Raw genomic sequence first — 17,957 nt, 5'->3', positions numbered from 1 at the left:
AGATATTCTTGTAATATTACTTGCCGGTATATAGTTGCATTCGGTTGTCATAATGTATTGCTTGCTTAGTGCCCTGTCACCGTGGTTCGGCGGGACTCAAGCGGGGTCTCTTTCTCCAAATTTTCCACCTGTCATTTCTTCATTCTTGACGTCTACCATTATCGTGTCCATGTCCACCGCCACCATGTCCGACCAACCCACCATCCGACTGGCAACGCCTGAAGGTGAGATGAGATGACTTTGGCATTCACCTCTATGTATACCCGAGATGTATCATGGCTTCGACTAACGCCCCCAGATGTCCCCATCATCCTGCAATTCATCCGGGAGCTCGCCGACTACGAGAAAGCCCTCCACGAGGTCGAAGCCACCGAAGAATCCCTCCTCGAGACGCTCTCCTTCCCTGACACTCCCCCCAAACGCGGTGCCGTCTACACGGCGCTGATCACCCCGCCGGCCAGTGTCGATAACCCCGCGCCCAAACCCGTGGGCATGGCGCTCTTCTTCTACAACTACTCGACCTGGCGGTCCGCCCCGGGAATCTACCTGGAGGATCTGTACGTGCAGCCGAGCGCGCGGGGCAGCGGCTACGGGTTCAAGCTGCTCAAGTACCTGGCGGCCAAGGTGCTGGAGGTGAAGGGGCGGCGGTTGGAGTGGAGCGTGCTGAAGTGGAACGAGCCCAGCATCAAGTTCTACGAGCAGGTCGGCGCGAAGGCCATGGAGGAATGGATGAAGATGATGGTGGAGGGACCGGCGTTGAATAAGTTGGCGGAGGGGGTGTAGATGGATATACCTATGTATTGGCATTGTCGTAGTCTCGCAGCGCAAAAGCACAAGCATTAAGGACCCAATGACCCGTTGAATCATGTCATGCCTTCTCCCGTGCGACAGCCGTGGCCATGCCACATGGCCCCCTCGTTCTCTAATTAGCCAGCAACACGCGGTCGCAACAGCCACGCTGCGCACTCGCCAGACGAGCGGATTGCCCTCGCCTCCATTGACCTCTGCCTTACGAGACCACCCATCATCGTCCGCCAGATGGAGCATTGTCAAGGTGCAGAGGGGCCGGCCCCAACGAGGGAATGAGCCGTGTCCAACGATCCGTCATCGCGACGGCTGTACCATCATCTGCCGACGATTCGCATCGGATCTTCATCTGGCCCGATCGCGTGTGCGAATCGCGATGCACAGATTCGTCACCACCAGCGCGGTTCTCCAATGAGAATGGGGGTGCCTGCGAGGCTCTGACGGAGCTCGTGTTGGGCTGGTCGTACTGGCGGGGCAGTGCATGCGATGCGGCTAACCCTCACTCATCGACATGGGCCGATATCAAGCTCGTATTTACCCACAACCTCCCATAGAACCGGTCATAATTATCACATTACTCATGTCATAGCATCACCGAGCAACGGACGCATCCACCATGTCCGGGCTGGAATACGTCCTCCCGCTGCTGGACTCGGCCGGGCAGAAGGTGATCGCGCACTACATGGGCGACGCGGCAGCGCGCGACTTCACCGCCGCCCTGAAAGAGTTCCTGACCTGCTTCACGGAATACAGCTACGTCGAGCCGCTGGTGCCGCCGGCGTACGCGCCGGCGTCGGCGCCCATCGGCTGGCGCACCAATCCCAGCAAAAGCGTGGGCATCTTTTACCACATCTACCCGGACATCGCGGCGGCGATCGAGCAGAACGGCTTCAAGGACGCGATGGTGGCGGAGGCCGGGCTGGACCGGCCGGTCGTGCTGAACGTCAACACGACGGCGACGGAGGCGCGCGTGCGGGCGCGGCTGGGGGCCGGGTGGCCGGCGCGCATGCGCAAGAAACTGCTGGCGGACTCGGACACGAATCCGTTCTACGGGGGGCGGGCGACGCAGCTCAGCCGGAAGGAGGTGGGACGGCAGTGCGCGGGGACGATGGCGAAGAGTCGGCGGGCGCAGGGGTTTGCGGGGGCGGTGCTGCTGCGGGTGTTGGGGCTGGCGCGGGCGTGCGGCGTGTACGAGCTCAGCGTCGCGGACGTGCTGGAGATCATGGCGCACGCGTGGCTGTACGAGCAGTTGGCGCGGCAGTTTCTAGCGGCGCTGCTGGGGCTGCACGGGTTCAACCTGACGCGGTACGGGTTCCGGCTGCCCAACGGCCACACGCTGGGCACGCGCAAGAACGACATGCTCCCCAGCGAGGGCGTCGCTGGGTACTTCATCCACGTGGGCGCCATCGTGCACGGCAAGCCGCTGCTCAGCTACCCGGCGGCGGCGGCGGAGCTGCAGGACGTGGAGGTGCGGCTGGGGCGCGAAACGACACAGGCGCAGGCGGGGACGCCCGGCGTGGGGATAGAGGTGGTTGAGCACGAGCCGATCCTGATGGACTCGGCGACGGCGACGGCGCTGTTCTTCCGGCCGGCGAACCGGCGCAAGCGCACCGTGACGCGCGACCTAACGGTAGGCGTGCTGCGCGAGGTCGGGTATGGGCTGATGCCGCGGGGGGTGGTGGCCAAGATGGAGGGCGCGCGCCAACGGGCGCGGCGGCACGACGTGCACGGCAATGCGCTGTGGCAGTCGCAGGACGCGGAGCCCATCCAGGTGCGCGTGGTGCGGCACCGCGGCAGCAAGCGGCTCGTCGCGTGGATCAGCACCATCGGCGACTACCATTGGGATTGGCCGCCGGCTGGGGTGTTTGGACGCCCGTGTGCGTGCCGGCAGGCGGACCCGGCGAAGCGCATCGTGAATCGCCGGTTTCGCGGCATCCCCGTGACAGACGTGTTCTGCCATAGTCTGGCCGCGGCGCAGGCGCAGGCGGCGGTCGCGCCCGACGCGCTGCAGTTCCACTGGGTGACGGGCGACCTGCCGCTGGCGATGCAGAAGACGGGCACCACGGCCACGAATGTGTATGTGCAGGTGCGCGGGGAGTGTCTGTACTGCGCGGCGAACAATGCGGTGGCGTACGGGTGTGGGCTTGTCATTGCTGGGGGCATTTGAGGTGTTTGGATTGATTTGTTTTTGGCATTGCATGTGATACCCGGTCTTTCATGTAATTGATGGTGCTGCCTGGTGGTGATTGAATATGAGTTTCAAGTACGAACTTCCTGGATGCGGGCGAAGATCCTGTAGATAGTTGCCTGGAATGTGAGCAATGGAAATCTCGGTTGAGCCTAGATCTACACCACGGCGTCCGTTTGCGTCGTAGATTGGAAGTTAGATTCCAGAAGGCATGCAATGCAACAAGTCATATACACAAGCAAGATGTATTTGCATGCAAGTCAACGCCTGGTCCAAAAAGCCATATCGCATAGTCGTCAAATCCAAGAAAGTCCAAAACATGAGGGGTATTATATACAAAGAAATTACCAGAAATATTGGTCGCCGTAGACATCTTGGTAGCATTGGAAGGCGTCAGGGCAGCTGTAGGTCCGTGTTAGACGCGCATTCTCCGCCGACAGTGGGGAAGGGGGGAACTTACTACACCGGATCCATCCCGAAGATGATATGCCAGGTATACTCCATAATATGGGCGGTCACATCGTCGGACAATTTATTCGTCAACACCCAGTTGTAGTATCGCTCGTAATCGTCCAGGGAACGCTTCAGGACCTGGTCGCGCGACACGGCGAACTGCGAACAGCACGGGACACCGATCACCTCGGGCACGTCGGTGTTGTTGAAGAGCTCCTCCCAGGCCTGGGCGTAGGCTTTTTCGGAGGCTTTGCCGGGCCGGGGTTCGCGGAACGGGCGGATTTCGTCCGGACAGCCCGGGGTTTCTTGACAGCGTAGATTGGCGTACCCGTTTCGCTGGACAAAATCGGTCTGCAGGGAGCGAATGGACTGAACATTGCTGTAGTCGAGGGTATCAGTATGCCAGGCGGCGGGCCAGCCGTCCTTGTGACTGTGGACAAAGACAATGGTGGCAGGGAGATCGTGGTAATGCTCGACGATGTACTGCAGGTAGGCGAGACTTTCGCGGCCCTTGTTCTTGGGGGTATGACGGGGCGCATTGGTGTCGTCGACGGTGTAGATGACGTTGCGCCATCTAAAAGGTTAATTTTAGTTTCAACACATCCGGGTTCGGGCGGGAATGAAGTCATGTCATGTACATACTCGGCCAGATCGTTGCTCACCCATGACGTATCCTCGGAGGCCAGTTTGGCGATCACGATGACCCGGTCATTGGGGACGATAATGGGAGTGGTCTCGTAGGTGGGTGGGGGACGCTCCGGGGGTTCGTCCAAGGCCGACTGGTTGATGATGTCTGGATTGGGGGGACTGGAGTGGTCGGGGGAGGCGGACTGAGGGTTCTTGAAGAAATCCCAATGCCAGAAGGCCGACTGAACTCGGGCGTCATCCTGAAGGCCATCGAGATGGCGTTTGATCAGGACGATGGCGAGAATCAGAAGGGTGGCGGACGCGATCCGGACGGAGAGCCTCATGAGGGCATTGATGGAGAGGATGTTGAGCGGAAGAGGCGCAGGAGAAAAGGGAAGATGAGAGAGGAGAGAAGAGGAGGGAGAAGGGAGGATGAAGAAGGAAGAAGAGAACAGATCGAGAAGAGAAGAGAGGAAGATTAGGCTAAGACGGAGAATCAGCGGAGGATTTTAGCTTCTTTGGGAAACGCCGGAAGTACGTAGGAGGTACCTTGCAGTAGTAGTAGCGGGAGGAGTACTGCTAGGTACTGGGAGGTACTGGGTATATTCTGAGGTAATGCATTCATCCCATGATATAAATTAGCATGATTGTATCTGTTTCTCTATCGTATATTCTACACTGATCATAGAAGATATTATAACTTGATAGAAATATAATTACAATACAAGTATAGGTACCTACAGGTCCCTGGGTCCTACCTACAAGACTCCGTCCTCCACTCCGTTTCGGATCCGGTGATGATCCGATGATGATCTTCGCTCTCCTCGCCCACTACTGTCCCTACTCCCCTCTCGTCTCTCTATTTCAAACACTCCCTGGCAGCATGATGGAGATCGTTACACTACCGTCTCACAACCCGGTCAGAAACAGTCTCTCTGCAACCACACCAGAGAGGATCATCCGCCATTCCTACCTACCTGGTCAATTCACCTCCGCCGGTCCCCCGTGTTTCTCCACCGTCTAACAACGTCGGGATCTATCCCTGCCACGGGATCCTTACGGAGTATCTACAGTACACACTTTCAGCTCCAAATGTCTCAATAATATTTGTCAGGAATCACTGCAAAGAACGACTATTCAACTGAATTCACAAACAAACTTAAAATCATGATGCATTCCTGCAGTGGGCTCGTACCCTATACAGGCCCAGATGCAGGTATGCGGACAGGCAAACAGACTCAATCAAAGCACCCTCAGCCCTTGAGCGTATGGGGGTCTTCAACCCAAATCTGTGCCTCAAAGCACACAGCCACATCCTCATGACTTTGCCGGGCGTCTGTACAGGTAAACGTCAATGCCGGGTGCTTCACAATCATAATCCGTTGTCCATCAAGCCGCTCGGTATGGGCGGGGATGTTCGCACCGTTAGACGCGCACAGCGTCGTCAATTTGCACTCTTTGCTGTACTTCTGGCCAAGCTCTTCCAGCCCGTAAAACTTGGGAAGACCCGGAGAGGCCATCATTCGCTGGGAAAACTCGGCAGCCCGCTCATACACCCTCAGAAGCGCGTCGGACCGGTATTGTTCCGTTTTCTCATCGGAGATCAGCAGGCTTTGGACATCTTCGCGCGCCAGAAATTCCGAGGCAAACTTTTGCACACTGGCCTTTACCCGATCTTGTTGGTACTGGCCCAAGGTCAGGTCGGGGGCCTGGCTGTTCCTCACCGAGTTAGAGAGTCGGATCGTTTCCGACCGCCAATACCCGGCACTAAACGGGTTGGCTGGGGGTTCGCGGTGTTTAGCCCATGACCAGATCGCCGGGAGGGGGGCTACTCACTCTGAATGAACCGATGGTATAAGTGTTCCAGCTGTATCGGGAAGTTTTCGCTCTCATTCTCGTCGTCCGGGCCAGCCTTCCCGTCCAAGTACCAGAAGGGGTTGTTTCCGATCATCTTTTCGAACAAATCTTTCATGAGGAGGGTTTCTACCAAGACAATCGCCCCAATACTGCGAAACGTCCCAGGCAAAAGCTTGGTGAGGGTTTCCCAGTCTTCCTGCACACACCACCCCTCTAAATTCTTGATAACGTTTCTTTTCGATTCGTCTGGGAGCGAGTTCAATGCTTCCTGGCCGCTGATGATGAACCCGCCCGCCCAGCACTCCACACTGTACTTGAGCACTCCAAAGTCACGGACCATGGTATCAATGTCGCCAGTATGCGCCCATCCCCATCCAGCGGCGCCTCCCTGAATCCATTGCTGCCCCAGCCGACGGCTTCCGGTGAATTGCGACGTCCATTGGGAAAGACGACGGTCCGGTCCCCCTATCCACAGGGATGCCACTGATGTCGGGAACGGGGTTTCCGCACGTTTGAAACGGGGTAATTGACCTTCTCTTGATGGAGAAAGTCCGCGTTTCTGCATGATGTCATTGTCAGTATAGGATCCCCGCAGCATACTGACGTGGAACCTGCCTTGGTTTGCACAGTACTTTCAGTTTCAGAATCCCCCATGTTGATTGATTCAGACGAGAGTCTGGTGGGAGAGAAAGAACGAGAGAAGGATCGGATGTGCGAACGAAGCGGTTTTTAAGTCTACAAAGAGACAAAGAGACCGTGTGATGGAATGGCAAATCCAGGACACGTCTTTCGTGTTGCTTGCTTCTTTGTCCATTCCACACGGGTGCCAGTATGCTCAAGACAAACGGCAAGCAACAGGCAGCCTGCCCAGCCCCGAAACATGATATTCTTTGTCCGCCCAATCGGTTAGATGTTCGTATTTCTTTGGCTTTGCGATACTAAGACATGTTCTCGGCAATGCCCGGTTGGTCATGAGCTCATGGAACACGGAGATTTACCATTCTCGGTGGTATATAGTCTTGTCATACCCCTGACAGGATTCTAGGATCTCACAACTCAACTTTGCCGACCGTTCACTTGCCTCTTCCAGTCCTCTACACAACATGCCGTCAAAACTCTACATCGTAGGCATCACCCTAGGTACCTATACCATGCAGTGTGACCTGAGGGAAGTGGACCTGAGCCTCTTTCTTCGTACTGGCAGCGATGATGAACACAGTCTGTGCATGGATATCAGGGCAAGCTACGAAGCTTCAAGTGGGATGATCCATTTCGAGGCGTACCTGTCGGGGACAGACATGCGAGTTGGACACCGAGAGATTCCTCTGCCGTGGGAATGAGCTTCTGTTCGGGGCGCGCGGGTTGACCGGGGTGAAGATGTCTTAGCGTTTTGACAACATCTAGAGGTTGCTGCTTTCCTGTGCCATGGGCGTTATTGGTTTAGAGAGAAGACATTCATGACCCATGTATATACGTATCTAGCAACCCCAAGACCATCATTAATCCTGATATATGCCACCTGCCAACGCCAACGCCAACGCCATGCAAAGATCGAATCCCACCACTAACAACAACCCCCACCCTTCTTCTTGGTAATCCTCACGCGATCCTCGCTCTCCTCGCCCACGCCCACCGAACTACCCGGCGGAAACCCCAGCCAGCTCCGACGACGATCCCCATGACCGAGCCGGAAGCTCCCATTCCCATCGCCGGGGAACCCCGCCACACCTCCAGGCCCACGGTCCGCCGCACCCCCAACAGAGCCATCCGACGACACGCCATGCAGACTCGCCGCGCCACCGGCCGCCGCCGCTGCCGCGAGCGCGTCCCGCTTATTCCGCTGCTCGACGAGCTTGCGGGTGATGACACGAAAGACCTCGTCGATGCCCTCGCCGTCCTTGGCCGAGATCTCATGGCAGCAGTCCCAGCCGATATCCTGGCCCCAGAAGCCGCTGCTGCGCTTGCTGTCGGGGGCGCCGGCAGCTCCCCCACCGAAGCCGGCGGTCGGGGGCGGGGTGGACGCGCGCGACGGGTACAGCTGGTCGGCGACGTAGGCGATGGTGCGCTCGAAGGGGACGCGGCGGGCGGCGGGGTCGAGGGCGACGATGTCGGACTTGGTGCCGACGACGTGGATGACGAGCGGGGGGTCAGCGTCGCCGTCTGCGTCTGCGCCAATGTGCTGCTTCAGCTCGAGCAGCCAGCCGGTCATCTCGGCGAAGCTGCGCTCGTCGGTGATGTCGTAGCAGAGGAGGCAAGCGTTGGCGCCGCGGTAGTACAGGCGCGAGATGCTGCGGAAGCGCTCCTGGCCGGCGGTGTCCCAGATCTGGAGGCGCACGATGGTGTCGGAGGCGCTGTCGAGGACGCGCTTGGTGATGAAGGAAGCACCGACGGTGGAGGTCGGGCCGGCGGGGTGGAAGGCGTTTTTGACGTAGCGTTGGACCAGGGAGGTTTTGCCGACGCCTGGATGGTGTTAGTATGGAAGGTGCTTGGTGGTGGTGGACTGGATGGAGGTGAGGGGTTACCTTGCGCGCCGAGGACGACGATCTTGGCCTCGAGGGAGGAGCTCATGGCGGGGTGGAGCGGATGGGAGAGACGGAGAGGAGAATTTGCATGGTCTTGCGACAGGCTTGGGGTATGGAGGAGGGAGGTGGGAGTTGGAGTGGATGTGGATGTGGATGTGAAAGTGGATGTGGAAAGAGAGAGAGAATGTGGCGGGAATGAACGAGGCGGAACGAGGGAGGCACAGTCAGCCGATCTGATAGACGAGAGTTATCCCTTACGCGTTGGGCAGACGGTCAGTTGTATATGTAGAATCGGGTATAGAAGAGAACTACAATGCGATTCATGGAGTATAGAGTATATCACAGTGCATCGTCGGTTCATGAATAACTTCATTGTGACTGTGATTGTGTACCCAATGACATCATCGTCCATGCGGCAGGCAAAACAATGGACAATGAATACACACACAGAACAAAGAACGAACAAGACAACAATCCTCGCCAGTCCGTCTATAGATCATCGCTAATATACATACACGTGGCAAAGTCAATCCACAATCCGTTCCACGGATCTCGCAGGTATCATGAAAGCCAAAACAACGGGGGAATCGGGGAATCAGGAATCTATAGCTGCCAACATCATGCCGCGTCTGCAACGCCAGCTATCGGCGTGAAAAAGAATGGAAAGAAAGATCTCACGTCCATCTAGGTCATAAAGAAAAGACGAAAGAATTCTCCAGTTACTCCGAAGGCGTATACTCGGCATTCGCCTTCTCCGGGTCCTCCTCCGTCGACCCGCCAAACCCGTACTCGGCCGCCCTCTGCTCAATCTCCTCGTCACTGAGCTTGGGCAGCTCCTTGGAGGCCCTGACGTAGCTGATTCCCTCGGTGTATCCCTTGGCGAAGATAAGGTCGATCTCTTCCAGGCTGCGGTTGGCCGTCTCCGGGTAGAAGAACCAGATGACCGGGATGAAGAGAGCGTTCAGCGCGGCGAAGAAGAGGTACGTCCCCCAGCCGATGTGGGCGACCATGACCGGCGTGATCATGACGACAGTGAAGTTGAACAGCCAGTTGCTGCAGGTCGACACCGCATTGGCCTTAGCACGGGTCTTAATAGGCGACAGCTCGGCGGGATACAGCCAGGGGAGAGGGAGCCATGCAGCACCGAAAGCCGCCATGTACAAGAACAGTCCGAACACGGCGCCCTTGGACACCTCCTCATCGCCAGGGATCAGACAACCAAAAGTAATGACCATAGCGGCAGTCTGGATGAACGAGCCACCCAGGAAGAGCTTGCGACGGCCAATTTTTTCGATAAAGAACCAGGAGAACGTGGCGAAAATGGCATACACGATCATGTTCACACCACCGATCAACAGAGCCATGTCGTTGGACTGGTGCAGAGACTCCTTCAGCAGGACAGGCAGGTAATAGATGACCGCGTTGCAACCAGACAGCTGCTGGAAGACCTGGGAGGAGGAGCCGACCAACATACGACGCAGATGCTGAGAGCGACCACCCGTCAGGAGATCCCTGAAGCTCGTCTTGCTGCTCGCACCGGAACTAAATTTGCCGTTAGCTGCATGTTCAATCACAAGTCGCAATGGCAATGAAGACATACGCTCGAATAGAGTCGATAACCAGGTTCTTCTGGATCTGAGTCTCGCGATCGTGGACCTCCCAGCCACCAAGAGCGGCGAGCACATACTCGCCCTCCTGGACCTTGTCCTTGGCGATCAGGTAACGGGGCGAGTCCGGCAGGAAGAACATGCCCACAATGATGATGATACCGAAGAAGATCTGGAAGGCGATCGGGAACCGCCACACCAGGTCGGGAGGACCATAGTGGGCACCAAAGTCGATCCAGTAGGCAATCGCCGTACCAATGGCGATCACACCACCCTCAATACAGATCAACAGACCACGGTTACTTGTCTTAGAACATTCGGCCTGGTAGGTGGGGATCGTGGACGTGTTCATTCCATTGCCAATGCCGGTGATGACACGACCGATGAAGAACTGCAGCAGGGGGATGTGTCCGACAAACGAGGTGACCTGGATAATAACTCCAACGATCATGACAATCGCACCCGAGAAAATCATCCACCGACGACCGGTCCGGTCACCGAAGATCAAAGCGAAGATGGCACCTGCCAAACAGCCTGCAGACAGGGAGGTTAGCCGAGTGCACCCAATGAAGCATGTCAGGAATCAAGGGGCTCGGGCCACATACCAAGTTCATAGACGGCGGTCACCAGGGCCTGCATCGTCGAATCATCTTTGGTAGCAGTGAACACATTGTTAAACGCCTTGTCACTGATAATACCAGACATGACACCCTCTGGGGAGCTGTTAGCCTCGGCATCTATGGAGGACCCATGGTGGAGTAGGTGACATACGGTCATAACCGAACAGTAGGAAACCCATCGTAGCGACAGTCGACACCGTCAGGGACAGGGGCCTGCCCGACAAACCGGCATATGACGGCGCCATCCTGGGCGAGTCAAGTAGACGAGGAGAAAGAGAGGGTCTTGGAAGAGGTGTGCCAGCACAGTCTGTGTGATTGTGGCCCGATCTAGTCAGGGAGTCCTTTCACCTGGGGAACACTAGGCAGGACGGAGTTTGCAGACGAGAAAGACACCAGGTCAAACAGAGAGGAGTAAACGCGGAGAAGAAGACGGGGGAGAAAGGGGGTTTTCTATGTCTCCAGGACCAAACAACCCTAAGTGGCCACCATGCATACTCGTGTGGTGACAATCTCTTATCCCCCAAACATTGATACTCCACCGTGGTGCCTGCACCCATAGTTGCCCGGACCATTGGTTGGGTGGTGGAGTAGGGGACCGGATGCATCAATAACGCTGGGCTAAGCATTAAGTCGAGCGGTTCCTCTGATCCACACCAGGTGGACTCGATGGAGCCCCAGCAGGACCATGACATCACGGTGCCTCTCGCTGGACTCCGACCCGTGAAGAATATCCCAAGGGACCAAGGCGAAGAGGTTGTTGGAGAATAGAAGATGGCAAATATGATGGCGAACAGGGCGTAAAAAACTTCCAGCGAGTGTTCCCTGGAGGTGTCATTGCATGGGATGGGTCATCCCATTTCGATGAATAATTCGCTTCTTCTGAAGATCGCAAAATTTTTTTCATTACTGTTATTTCTCTGATGCCTGCAGTCGTCCTCCACCCAAGGAGGTCATTGGTTCCACTCGCTGTTCTCGCTATGCATTCTCATTCCCCGATCGCAGGAGGAAGGGCCTACATGCATGCGTGGTGGTCGCTGTCGTTCGCTCAACTGACGCAACGTGGATCAGAACAGATTGGCTCCTACTGTCCTTGCCTCGAGCATGTGAGGCAACTCTGCCGAAGGGGGACAGAGCCCTACTCCCTAGTTACTCCGTAATGAAATGATTGACCTTGCAGAAGGGCCCTCGCTGTTCTCCAGGTCTTGTGGCGGGTGACCACTCTTCGAATGCGGGTGAAACCCTCTTGACTGCCTTTGCCATGTGTCCTCAGACAGATTCGAAACTACTCCGTAGCTACCTGTAGTTACCTACCGCGGTCGCTCTCCAGCTGCGATCATCGCCACCGCCGTTCTGCCATCGTCGGAGCCGAGAAATGGGCCGTGACTCGGCAAGCCGTGTTCGAGTAGCGCCTAGCGTCATCTGCAAGGCGACAGATCAATAACCACCCGTGTCTTGGGCTTTGGACGGCACCAGTCGTAATTTAGTTGCATGCAGACGTCGGAGGAATGATGCATCATAAGGGTCTGAATGATAAAGGAGGGTGGATGATAATTTCTCCCGACAAGTGAGATCAGACGGAGGAAATTTCCACTCGCCAGAGACTCCAGTGTCTCCAACTGTGGCACAATTCTGAAGTCGGAACACGCATCAGAAATCAGGGATTCTTTCGCGTACGGTAATCGGACCCAGCGCCTACCGCTTGCTGACATTCCTCCGAGGCAGCACGTATGCCCGGTCCACACCTTCTTCTCCTGAGAGTTGTTGACGATCGCTGACGATGGATGGATTAGTGAGGATCCCAATGGCGGATTTATGTAAACCGCCGACCTATGATCTTGATTGATTGACACAACATGTGCACATGCGTCCACCCTGTCGCGCTTAGATAACCTACTCCGTAGATGGTGTCGCAGTCCGGGAAACCGGCTGATGACGCACTGATCGACTTCCAGAAAATGGTGCGAGCAGATAATCCCCCTTTTCCTCCGTGGGGTCAACCCTTCTACGTCGACGGCCATCGCTCCTGGCCATGTACACCGATAACCACCGGCCAAGAATCCGACAGGCAATGACCGTGGCGCAAAAAGTCGAAGCTCAGGCAACTGCATCTTGGTGCAAACAAGCCCTCTCGGCAGAAGCAAAGTGGACCCTGGATCCGAGGTTGCAAAAAGTGGATCTGTTGCTTTACGGAAGATCCACGGAGTAGACGGGACTGGATCGTCCTGGAAGACGTGCTCCGGTCAATCCACCAGCGTGGCGTCATCGTTGTCTTCCTCCTTGTTACCGGCCCAATGGTGTCGACTGGGTTATCGTCGGTCGCATTGTCCACGCATCGTGTTCGTTTTCCAACCGCACGGACAATTGGTCCAGGTGTACTCCATAGAGGGATCTCACAGGCGCTCGGCTAATTGCATCTCTGATTCCAAGCGCGGAAACCGACCTTCTAGTACGAGGAGCCAGTATTCGGCGGATCAGCACGGGCGCAATCACCGTGTGGACAGAGACATGGTGGGTCGATGGAGCAGTCCGTCATGCCCCGTAAACCGTCGAGGGCCCTACGGTGTACGGTCGACTTTTCTATCCCGTGGCTGTCACCCTGCGCGATGATGTCTAGTTGACGCGCAGGATCTGACTGTTCCATCTGTGATAAGACATGGACACATCTGCCAAGTCGATCGTCGCTGCATAAGGAGGGGAACATGACGTCGGAGATGTTAACCTCTGCCTAAGGTCTTCTATCTTCTTTCACCGCGTGTGGACGGGTGGGTGTTAGTCCAAGCTGCTGTGGATGCTCTTCGGCAGGCCGACGGGAAGAGACCGGAAGAGATGCCGAGGACGGTCGGGACGGGCGATTGTTTAGGAAACTGGACCGCCGACAGACCATCGGATGAGACCTCTGTTTCATTTTGTTGGTTCTTGTCGGAACAGAGAATTTTGTTGTTAGTCAGACAGACATCCTCAGGGACGCACTGAATGGTTCTGTGAATGCTGTAGGAGGAAACGAATCATGAAGACCGGTTAGTCATCATCGGTAGAGACCTCGGCTGTCAGGATGGGCAGAAAGAAAGAAACAGGGGGAAAAGAAGCAGGGAAAGAAGTAGGATCACCTGGTGAGGACAGATGTGTAGAGGAAAGGGGTAAGAGAGAGCGACAGGAGGTAGACAGGGCCTTTATAGCAGTGTCACAGTCCGGAGGTCGAAGCCGTACTCCGTTGATGCTCGGCACGCCGATGCCGACTATCCTGAGGCACCAACAGATGCAAGGATGCTGTACACTGCATAATACAAGATTATATAATTATGCCTCTCGGCCGACTCGCCCGAATTGGCCCCCCGCAGAAATTCCCCGGAATAGAGGTCGACCAACGAGATCCCCCCGATTATCCGCGTTCGCCCTCTATTGTCCCGAGGTCTTCACCTCAATTCCACTTCTTCCTAGATATTCTTCTTGCCTTTCTTCGTGCTTTTCTTCCTCTTCCTCTTCCTCTGCTCCTCTCCTCCTCTCCTCCTCTTCCTATCTTCAATCACCTTCACCATGACCAAAGCTAAGCTCTCCGGCGCCGACGTCGCCCAGCACAACTCCCGCGAATCCTGCTGGGTTATTGTCCACGGAAAAGCATATGATGTGACCGACTTTCTCCCAGGTTGGTGCCCATTTGATCTGTGATCTGTCCAGTCCAGAACGATACTAACCCTATAGAACACCCTGGTGGTCAGAAGATCATCCTCAAGTACGCCGGCAAGGATGCGACCGAAGAGTTCGACCCCATTCATCCCCCCGACACCCTCGACAAGTACCTCGACTCCTCCAAGCATCTCGGCGAGGTCGACATGTCCACCGTCGAGCAGGAAGAGAAAGTGGAGGACCCGGAGGAGACCGCGCGCCAGGAACGCATCAAGACCATGCCCCCATTGGCCGCATGCTACAACCTGCTAGACTTTGAGACCGTCGCCCGCAGTGTCATGAAAAAGACCGCCTGGGCGTACTACTCCAGCGGAGCCGACGATGAGATCGTACGTCCCTCTTCTGTCCTTTCTTCCCGTCCACTCACTGATCGCGCAGACCATGCGTGAAAACCACTCCGCCTTCCACAAGATCTGGTTCCGCCCCCGCGTCCTCGTCGATGTCGAGAACGTCGACTTCTCCACCACCATGCTGGGCACTCCCGTGTCCATTCCCTTCTACGTCACCGCCACCGCCCTGGGAAAGCTCGGCAACCCCGAGGGTGAAGTGGTGCTGACGCGGGCCGCCCACGACCACAACGTGGTGCAGATGATCCCGACGCTGGCGTCGTGCTCGTTTGACGAGATCGTCGACGCCAAGCGCGGGGACCAGGTGCAGTGGCTGCAGCTGTACGTGAACAAGGACCGGGCTATCACGAAACGCATCATCGAGCACGCCGAGGCGCGCGGCTGCAAGGGGCTGTTCATCACGGTCGACGCCCCGCAGCTGGGCCGCCGCGAGAAGGACATGCGCTCCAAGTTCTCCGACGTCGGGTCCAGCGTGCAGGCCACGGGCGGCGACTCCGTCGACCGCTCGCAGGGCGCGGCCCGCGCCATCTCGTCCTTCATCGACCCCTCGCTCTCGTGGAAGGACATCCCCTGGTTCCAGTCCGTCACCAAGATGCCCATCGTGTTGAAGGGCGTGCAGTGCGTCGAGGACGTGCTGCGCGCGGTGGAGATGGGCGTCGACGGCGTCGTACTTTCCAACCATGGCGGGCGCCAGCTCGAGTTCGCCCGCTCCGCCATCGAGGTCCTCGCCGAGGTCATGCCCGTGCTGCGCGAGCGCGGCTGGGAGAACAAGATCGAGATCTACATCGACGGGGGCATCCGGCGCGCCACCGACATGCTCAAGGCGCTGTGCCTGGGCGCCCGCGGCGTCGGCATCGGCCGGCCGTTCCTGTACGCCATGTCGGCGTACGGCCAGCCCGGCGTCGACCGCGCCATGCAGTTGCTCAAAGACGAGATGGAGATGAACATGCGACTCATCGGCGCCACCACCATCGCCGATCTCAACCCCAGCATGATTGACGTGCGCGGCCTGGTCGGCGGCCACAACGCCGTCGTCCCCCAGGACACGCTGAGTCTGCGGGCCTACGATCCGCTGCAGGCGCCGCGCTTCAGCGAGAAGGCGAAGCTGTAGTGCCGCTGCTGCATATCCATCTATACATATTTGCACATGACATCGCCCTTTGTGTATATACCCCGTGTACCTGGCGAGTTTTGTATTTATAACGAGACATAGAACACGCATTGTGCCACGCTCTCTCAATTAGACCATGTAGTTCTCCCAACACCAGACACCATGCAGTCGCCAATTCAGAAACTATGTACACGAAACGTCCCCCACGCTACAACTCCACCACCTGCGGTTTATTCGCCAGCCGCCCCGAGTCGCGATACATACACGCGGCGTTGACCATCCATCCGGCGCCACGGTTCTCGCCGCCCCAGACCCGCGCCCACACTACCCCCAGCACGCCGTAGACCACGACACGGGCGGAGTCCACCCACCCGGACAGATCGCACAGGTCCCGCAGCCAGCCAAACAGGACCGCCGCGAGGCGGGAGCTGCGCGCGCGCCGCCGCCGCGCCGCACACAGGCGCTCCCAGGCGCGCTGGGCCTCGTCCCAGAAGACCGGCTCGGCGCCGTAGGCGGCGTGGACGTGGCCGAAGACATGCAGGCGCGGCCGGACGCGCCAGGCCTCGGCCAGCAGGAACGGACAGCCGGTGGAGTAGACAGGAGAGAGGTCGCGGTGGGCGGCGGGCGGGGTGTGGGTGATGAGGATGTCGGTGGCAGGGGGCACGGTGCCGGACCAGGCGTCGTGGTGCGGGGGGTAGGTAAAGGCGTGTTCGGGGCCGAAGGGGACGATGGCGGGGACGTGGGGGGCGCCGTAGAGGGTGAGGGAGCGGGGGCGGGCTGTTGCGGCGCCGCCTCCGCTGCCGGGGAAGGAGAGGGTGACGGAGGAGTGCTGGAGGTAGATGATGTCGCCCCAGTCGATGCGGGCGGAGGGGTCGTCTGCGACGGAGTGCAGGGAGGCGGTGGAGGCGGAGACCTCGGCAAAGGAGTCTTTGAGCTGGGGGTCGTCGCGGTCGTGGGCGAGGCGCGAGCGCACGTCAAAGTAGCTGTCGTGGTTGCCGCAGATGACGACCTTGTGGCGGTGGGGGAGGCGGCGCAGCCAGTCGACGGCGGCTTGAATCTCGCGCACGCTGCCGTCATTGCAGAGGTCGCCGGCGTGGACGAGCAGGTCGCCGTCGGGCACGTCAGTCCATTCTAGGGAGTGAGTGTCGGAGATGCAGACGACGCGGATCGGACGGGCGTCGGGCGGAGCGAGGTGTGGTGGGCCGCGGAGACGGTTGAGAAGGTGGTGGAGGGGGTATACGATGGCTGCGAGGGGGGAAGAGAAGAAGTAGTCGGGAAATGGCCGACGGTGGAAGGGTGAAGCCATGATTCTGGCGTGGATGGAGAGAGAAGAGGACAAGAAGAAAATGAAGTTGAGAGGAGCGGTGGAGAGACTAAAGGGAAATGCGGAGAAGGTGACGTTGCGTCAACAAGAGTAGTACCTTAGTACTAGGTATTCATGGTACTGTTAATTAATTCTTCTTGAAGTTAATAAAGACATAACGAACAAAAGGAGATAATAAAGAAACTAGAAGGGCTGGCTTGTTGAGCAAACGCCGGAAGATCTGTGTTGAAGGGCTGGATATACTTGCGTCAATATATATAGAACACTCACTCCCACGCACAATATAGATCCAACTATGTGACCTGGTAGAAAAGACAGTCTTGCCATACAATGTCTATCAATCTGGTAGTAGCAGACATGCACTATGCTAGGCCACTTTCACTTTCTTTCATTGTCAACCATTTTCAACACTTGATCCGGTTGCATCCATCTATCATGGCAGCCCAGCCTCGTCCTATAGCGGGTTTTCAAAGCAGAAGTCGTAACCAGGAAGATGTGTCTACTTGCAGAGAGACTGAGTAATGGATTGGGTGCTTATATGGATCCTACGGAGGGTAGTTGAAGCATACTTATGCTATCCTACTGCTCTATAGATATAGAATCTTTGCAGCCAGAAATGGATTACGTCACGTGGAGGTGGCCGATCTAGTCTGATGCCCGATGCAAGTGTTAGATCTCGATAGAACAGACCGAATACAAAAGTGGACATTCATTCATCTCCTACACTGATATTGACTGTATTGACTATACGGACTGTTGTCAACAATAACGAACCCATCTGCCCATCCATTCTTCCGATATTCTCCGTCC

At 57.0% G+C, this 17,957-nt stretch overlaps 8 protein-coding genes across 8 annotated transcripts; 4 read left to right on the top strand and 4 right to left on the bottom strand.

Annotated features, from left to right (window-relative positions):
* Positions 1–184: 184 nt before the first annotated feature.
* ATEG_04805 (GNAT family N-acetyltransferase) lies at positions 185–783 on the top strand (the record flags this gene model as incomplete). The annotated part of the gene is made up of 2 exons (XM_001213983.1): positions 185–224; positions 299–783. The coding sequence occupies 2 exons, from the start codon at positions 185–187 to the stop codon at positions 781–783; spliced, it is 525 nt and encodes a 174-aa protein (XP_001213983.1).
* Positions 784–1,423: 640 nt separating this feature from the next.
* Positions 1,424–2,974, top strand: ATEG_04804 (uncharacterized protein; the record flags this gene model as incomplete). Its single annotated transcript, XM_001213982.1, has 1 exon — positions 1,424–2,974. One exon carries the CDS (start codon positions 1,424–1,426, stop codon positions 2,972–2,974), a length of 1,551 nt encoding a protein of 516 aa, XP_001213982.1.
* A 365-nt stretch (positions 2,975–3,339) lies between these two features.
* ATEG_04803 (DUF3431 domain-containing protein) lies at positions 3,340–4,419 on the bottom strand (the record flags this gene model as incomplete). The annotated part of the gene is made up of 3 exons (XM_001213981.1): positions 3,340–3,397; positions 3,456–4,022; positions 4,091–4,419. 3 exons carry the CDS (start codon positions 4,417–4,419, stop codon positions 3,340–3,342), a joined length of 954 nt encoding a protein of 317 aa, XP_001213981.1.
* Positions 4,420–5,328: 909 nt separating this feature from the next.
* On the bottom strand, positions 5,329–6,586 carry ATEG_04802 (uncharacterized protein; the record flags this gene model as incomplete). The annotated part of the gene is made up of 3 exons (XM_001213980.1): positions 5,329–5,855; positions 5,912–6,491; positions 6,533–6,586. 3 exons carry the CDS (start codon positions 6,584–6,586, stop codon positions 5,329–5,331), a joined length of 1,161 nt encoding a protein of 386 aa, XP_001213980.1.
* Positions 6,587–7,496: 910 nt separating this feature from the next.
* ATEG_04801 (Rab family GTPase) lies at positions 7,497–8,500 on the bottom strand (the record flags this gene model as incomplete). Its single annotated transcript, XM_001213979.1, has 2 exons — positions 7,497–8,392; positions 8,455–8,500. 2 exons carry the CDS (start codon positions 8,498–8,500, stop codon positions 7,497–7,499), a joined length of 942 nt encoding a protein of 313 aa, XP_001213979.1.
* Positions 8,501–9,173: 673 nt separating this feature from the next.
* Positions 9,174–10,926, bottom strand: ATEG_04800 (putative MFS monosaccharide transporter; the record flags this gene model as incomplete). The annotated part of the gene is made up of 4 exons (XM_001213978.1): positions 9,174–9,996; positions 10,055–10,595; positions 10,667–10,774; positions 10,833–10,926. The coding sequence occupies 4 exons, from the start codon at positions 10,924–10,926 to the stop codon at positions 9,174–9,176; spliced, it is 1,566 nt and encodes a 521-aa protein (XP_001213978.1).
* Positions 10,927–14,215: 3,289 nt separating this feature from the next.
* On the top strand, positions 14,216–15,823 carry ATEG_04799 (L-lactate dehydrogenase (cytochrome); the record flags this gene model as incomplete). Its single annotated transcript, XM_001213977.1, has 3 exons — positions 14,216–14,324; positions 14,381–14,694; positions 14,744–15,823. 3 exons carry the CDS (start codon positions 14,216–14,218, stop codon positions 15,821–15,823), a joined length of 1,503 nt encoding a protein of 500 aa, XP_001213977.1.
* Positions 15,824–16,358: 535 nt separating this feature from the next.
* Positions 16,359–16,958, top strand: ATEG_04798 (uncharacterized protein; the record flags this gene model as incomplete). Its single annotated transcript, XM_001213976.1, has 1 exon — positions 16,359–16,958. One exon carries the CDS (start codon positions 16,359–16,361, stop codon positions 16,956–16,958), a length of 600 nt encoding a protein of 199 aa, XP_001213976.1.
* Between the last annotated feature and the right edge of the window lie 999 nt (positions 16,959–17,957).

Source organism: Aspergillus terreus, genomic scaffold (genome assembly GCF_000149615.1).
Source record: "Aspergillus terreus NIH2624 scaffold_6 genomic scaffold, whole genome shotgun sequence".
Classification (NCBI taxonomy): domain Eukaryota; kingdom Fungi; phylum Ascomycota; class Eurotiomycetes; order Eurotiales; family Aspergillaceae; genus Aspergillus; species Aspergillus terreus.
The sequence above is the reverse complement of the archived record's forward strand: the minus strand, read 5'-3'. Positions and strand labels throughout refer to the sequence as shown.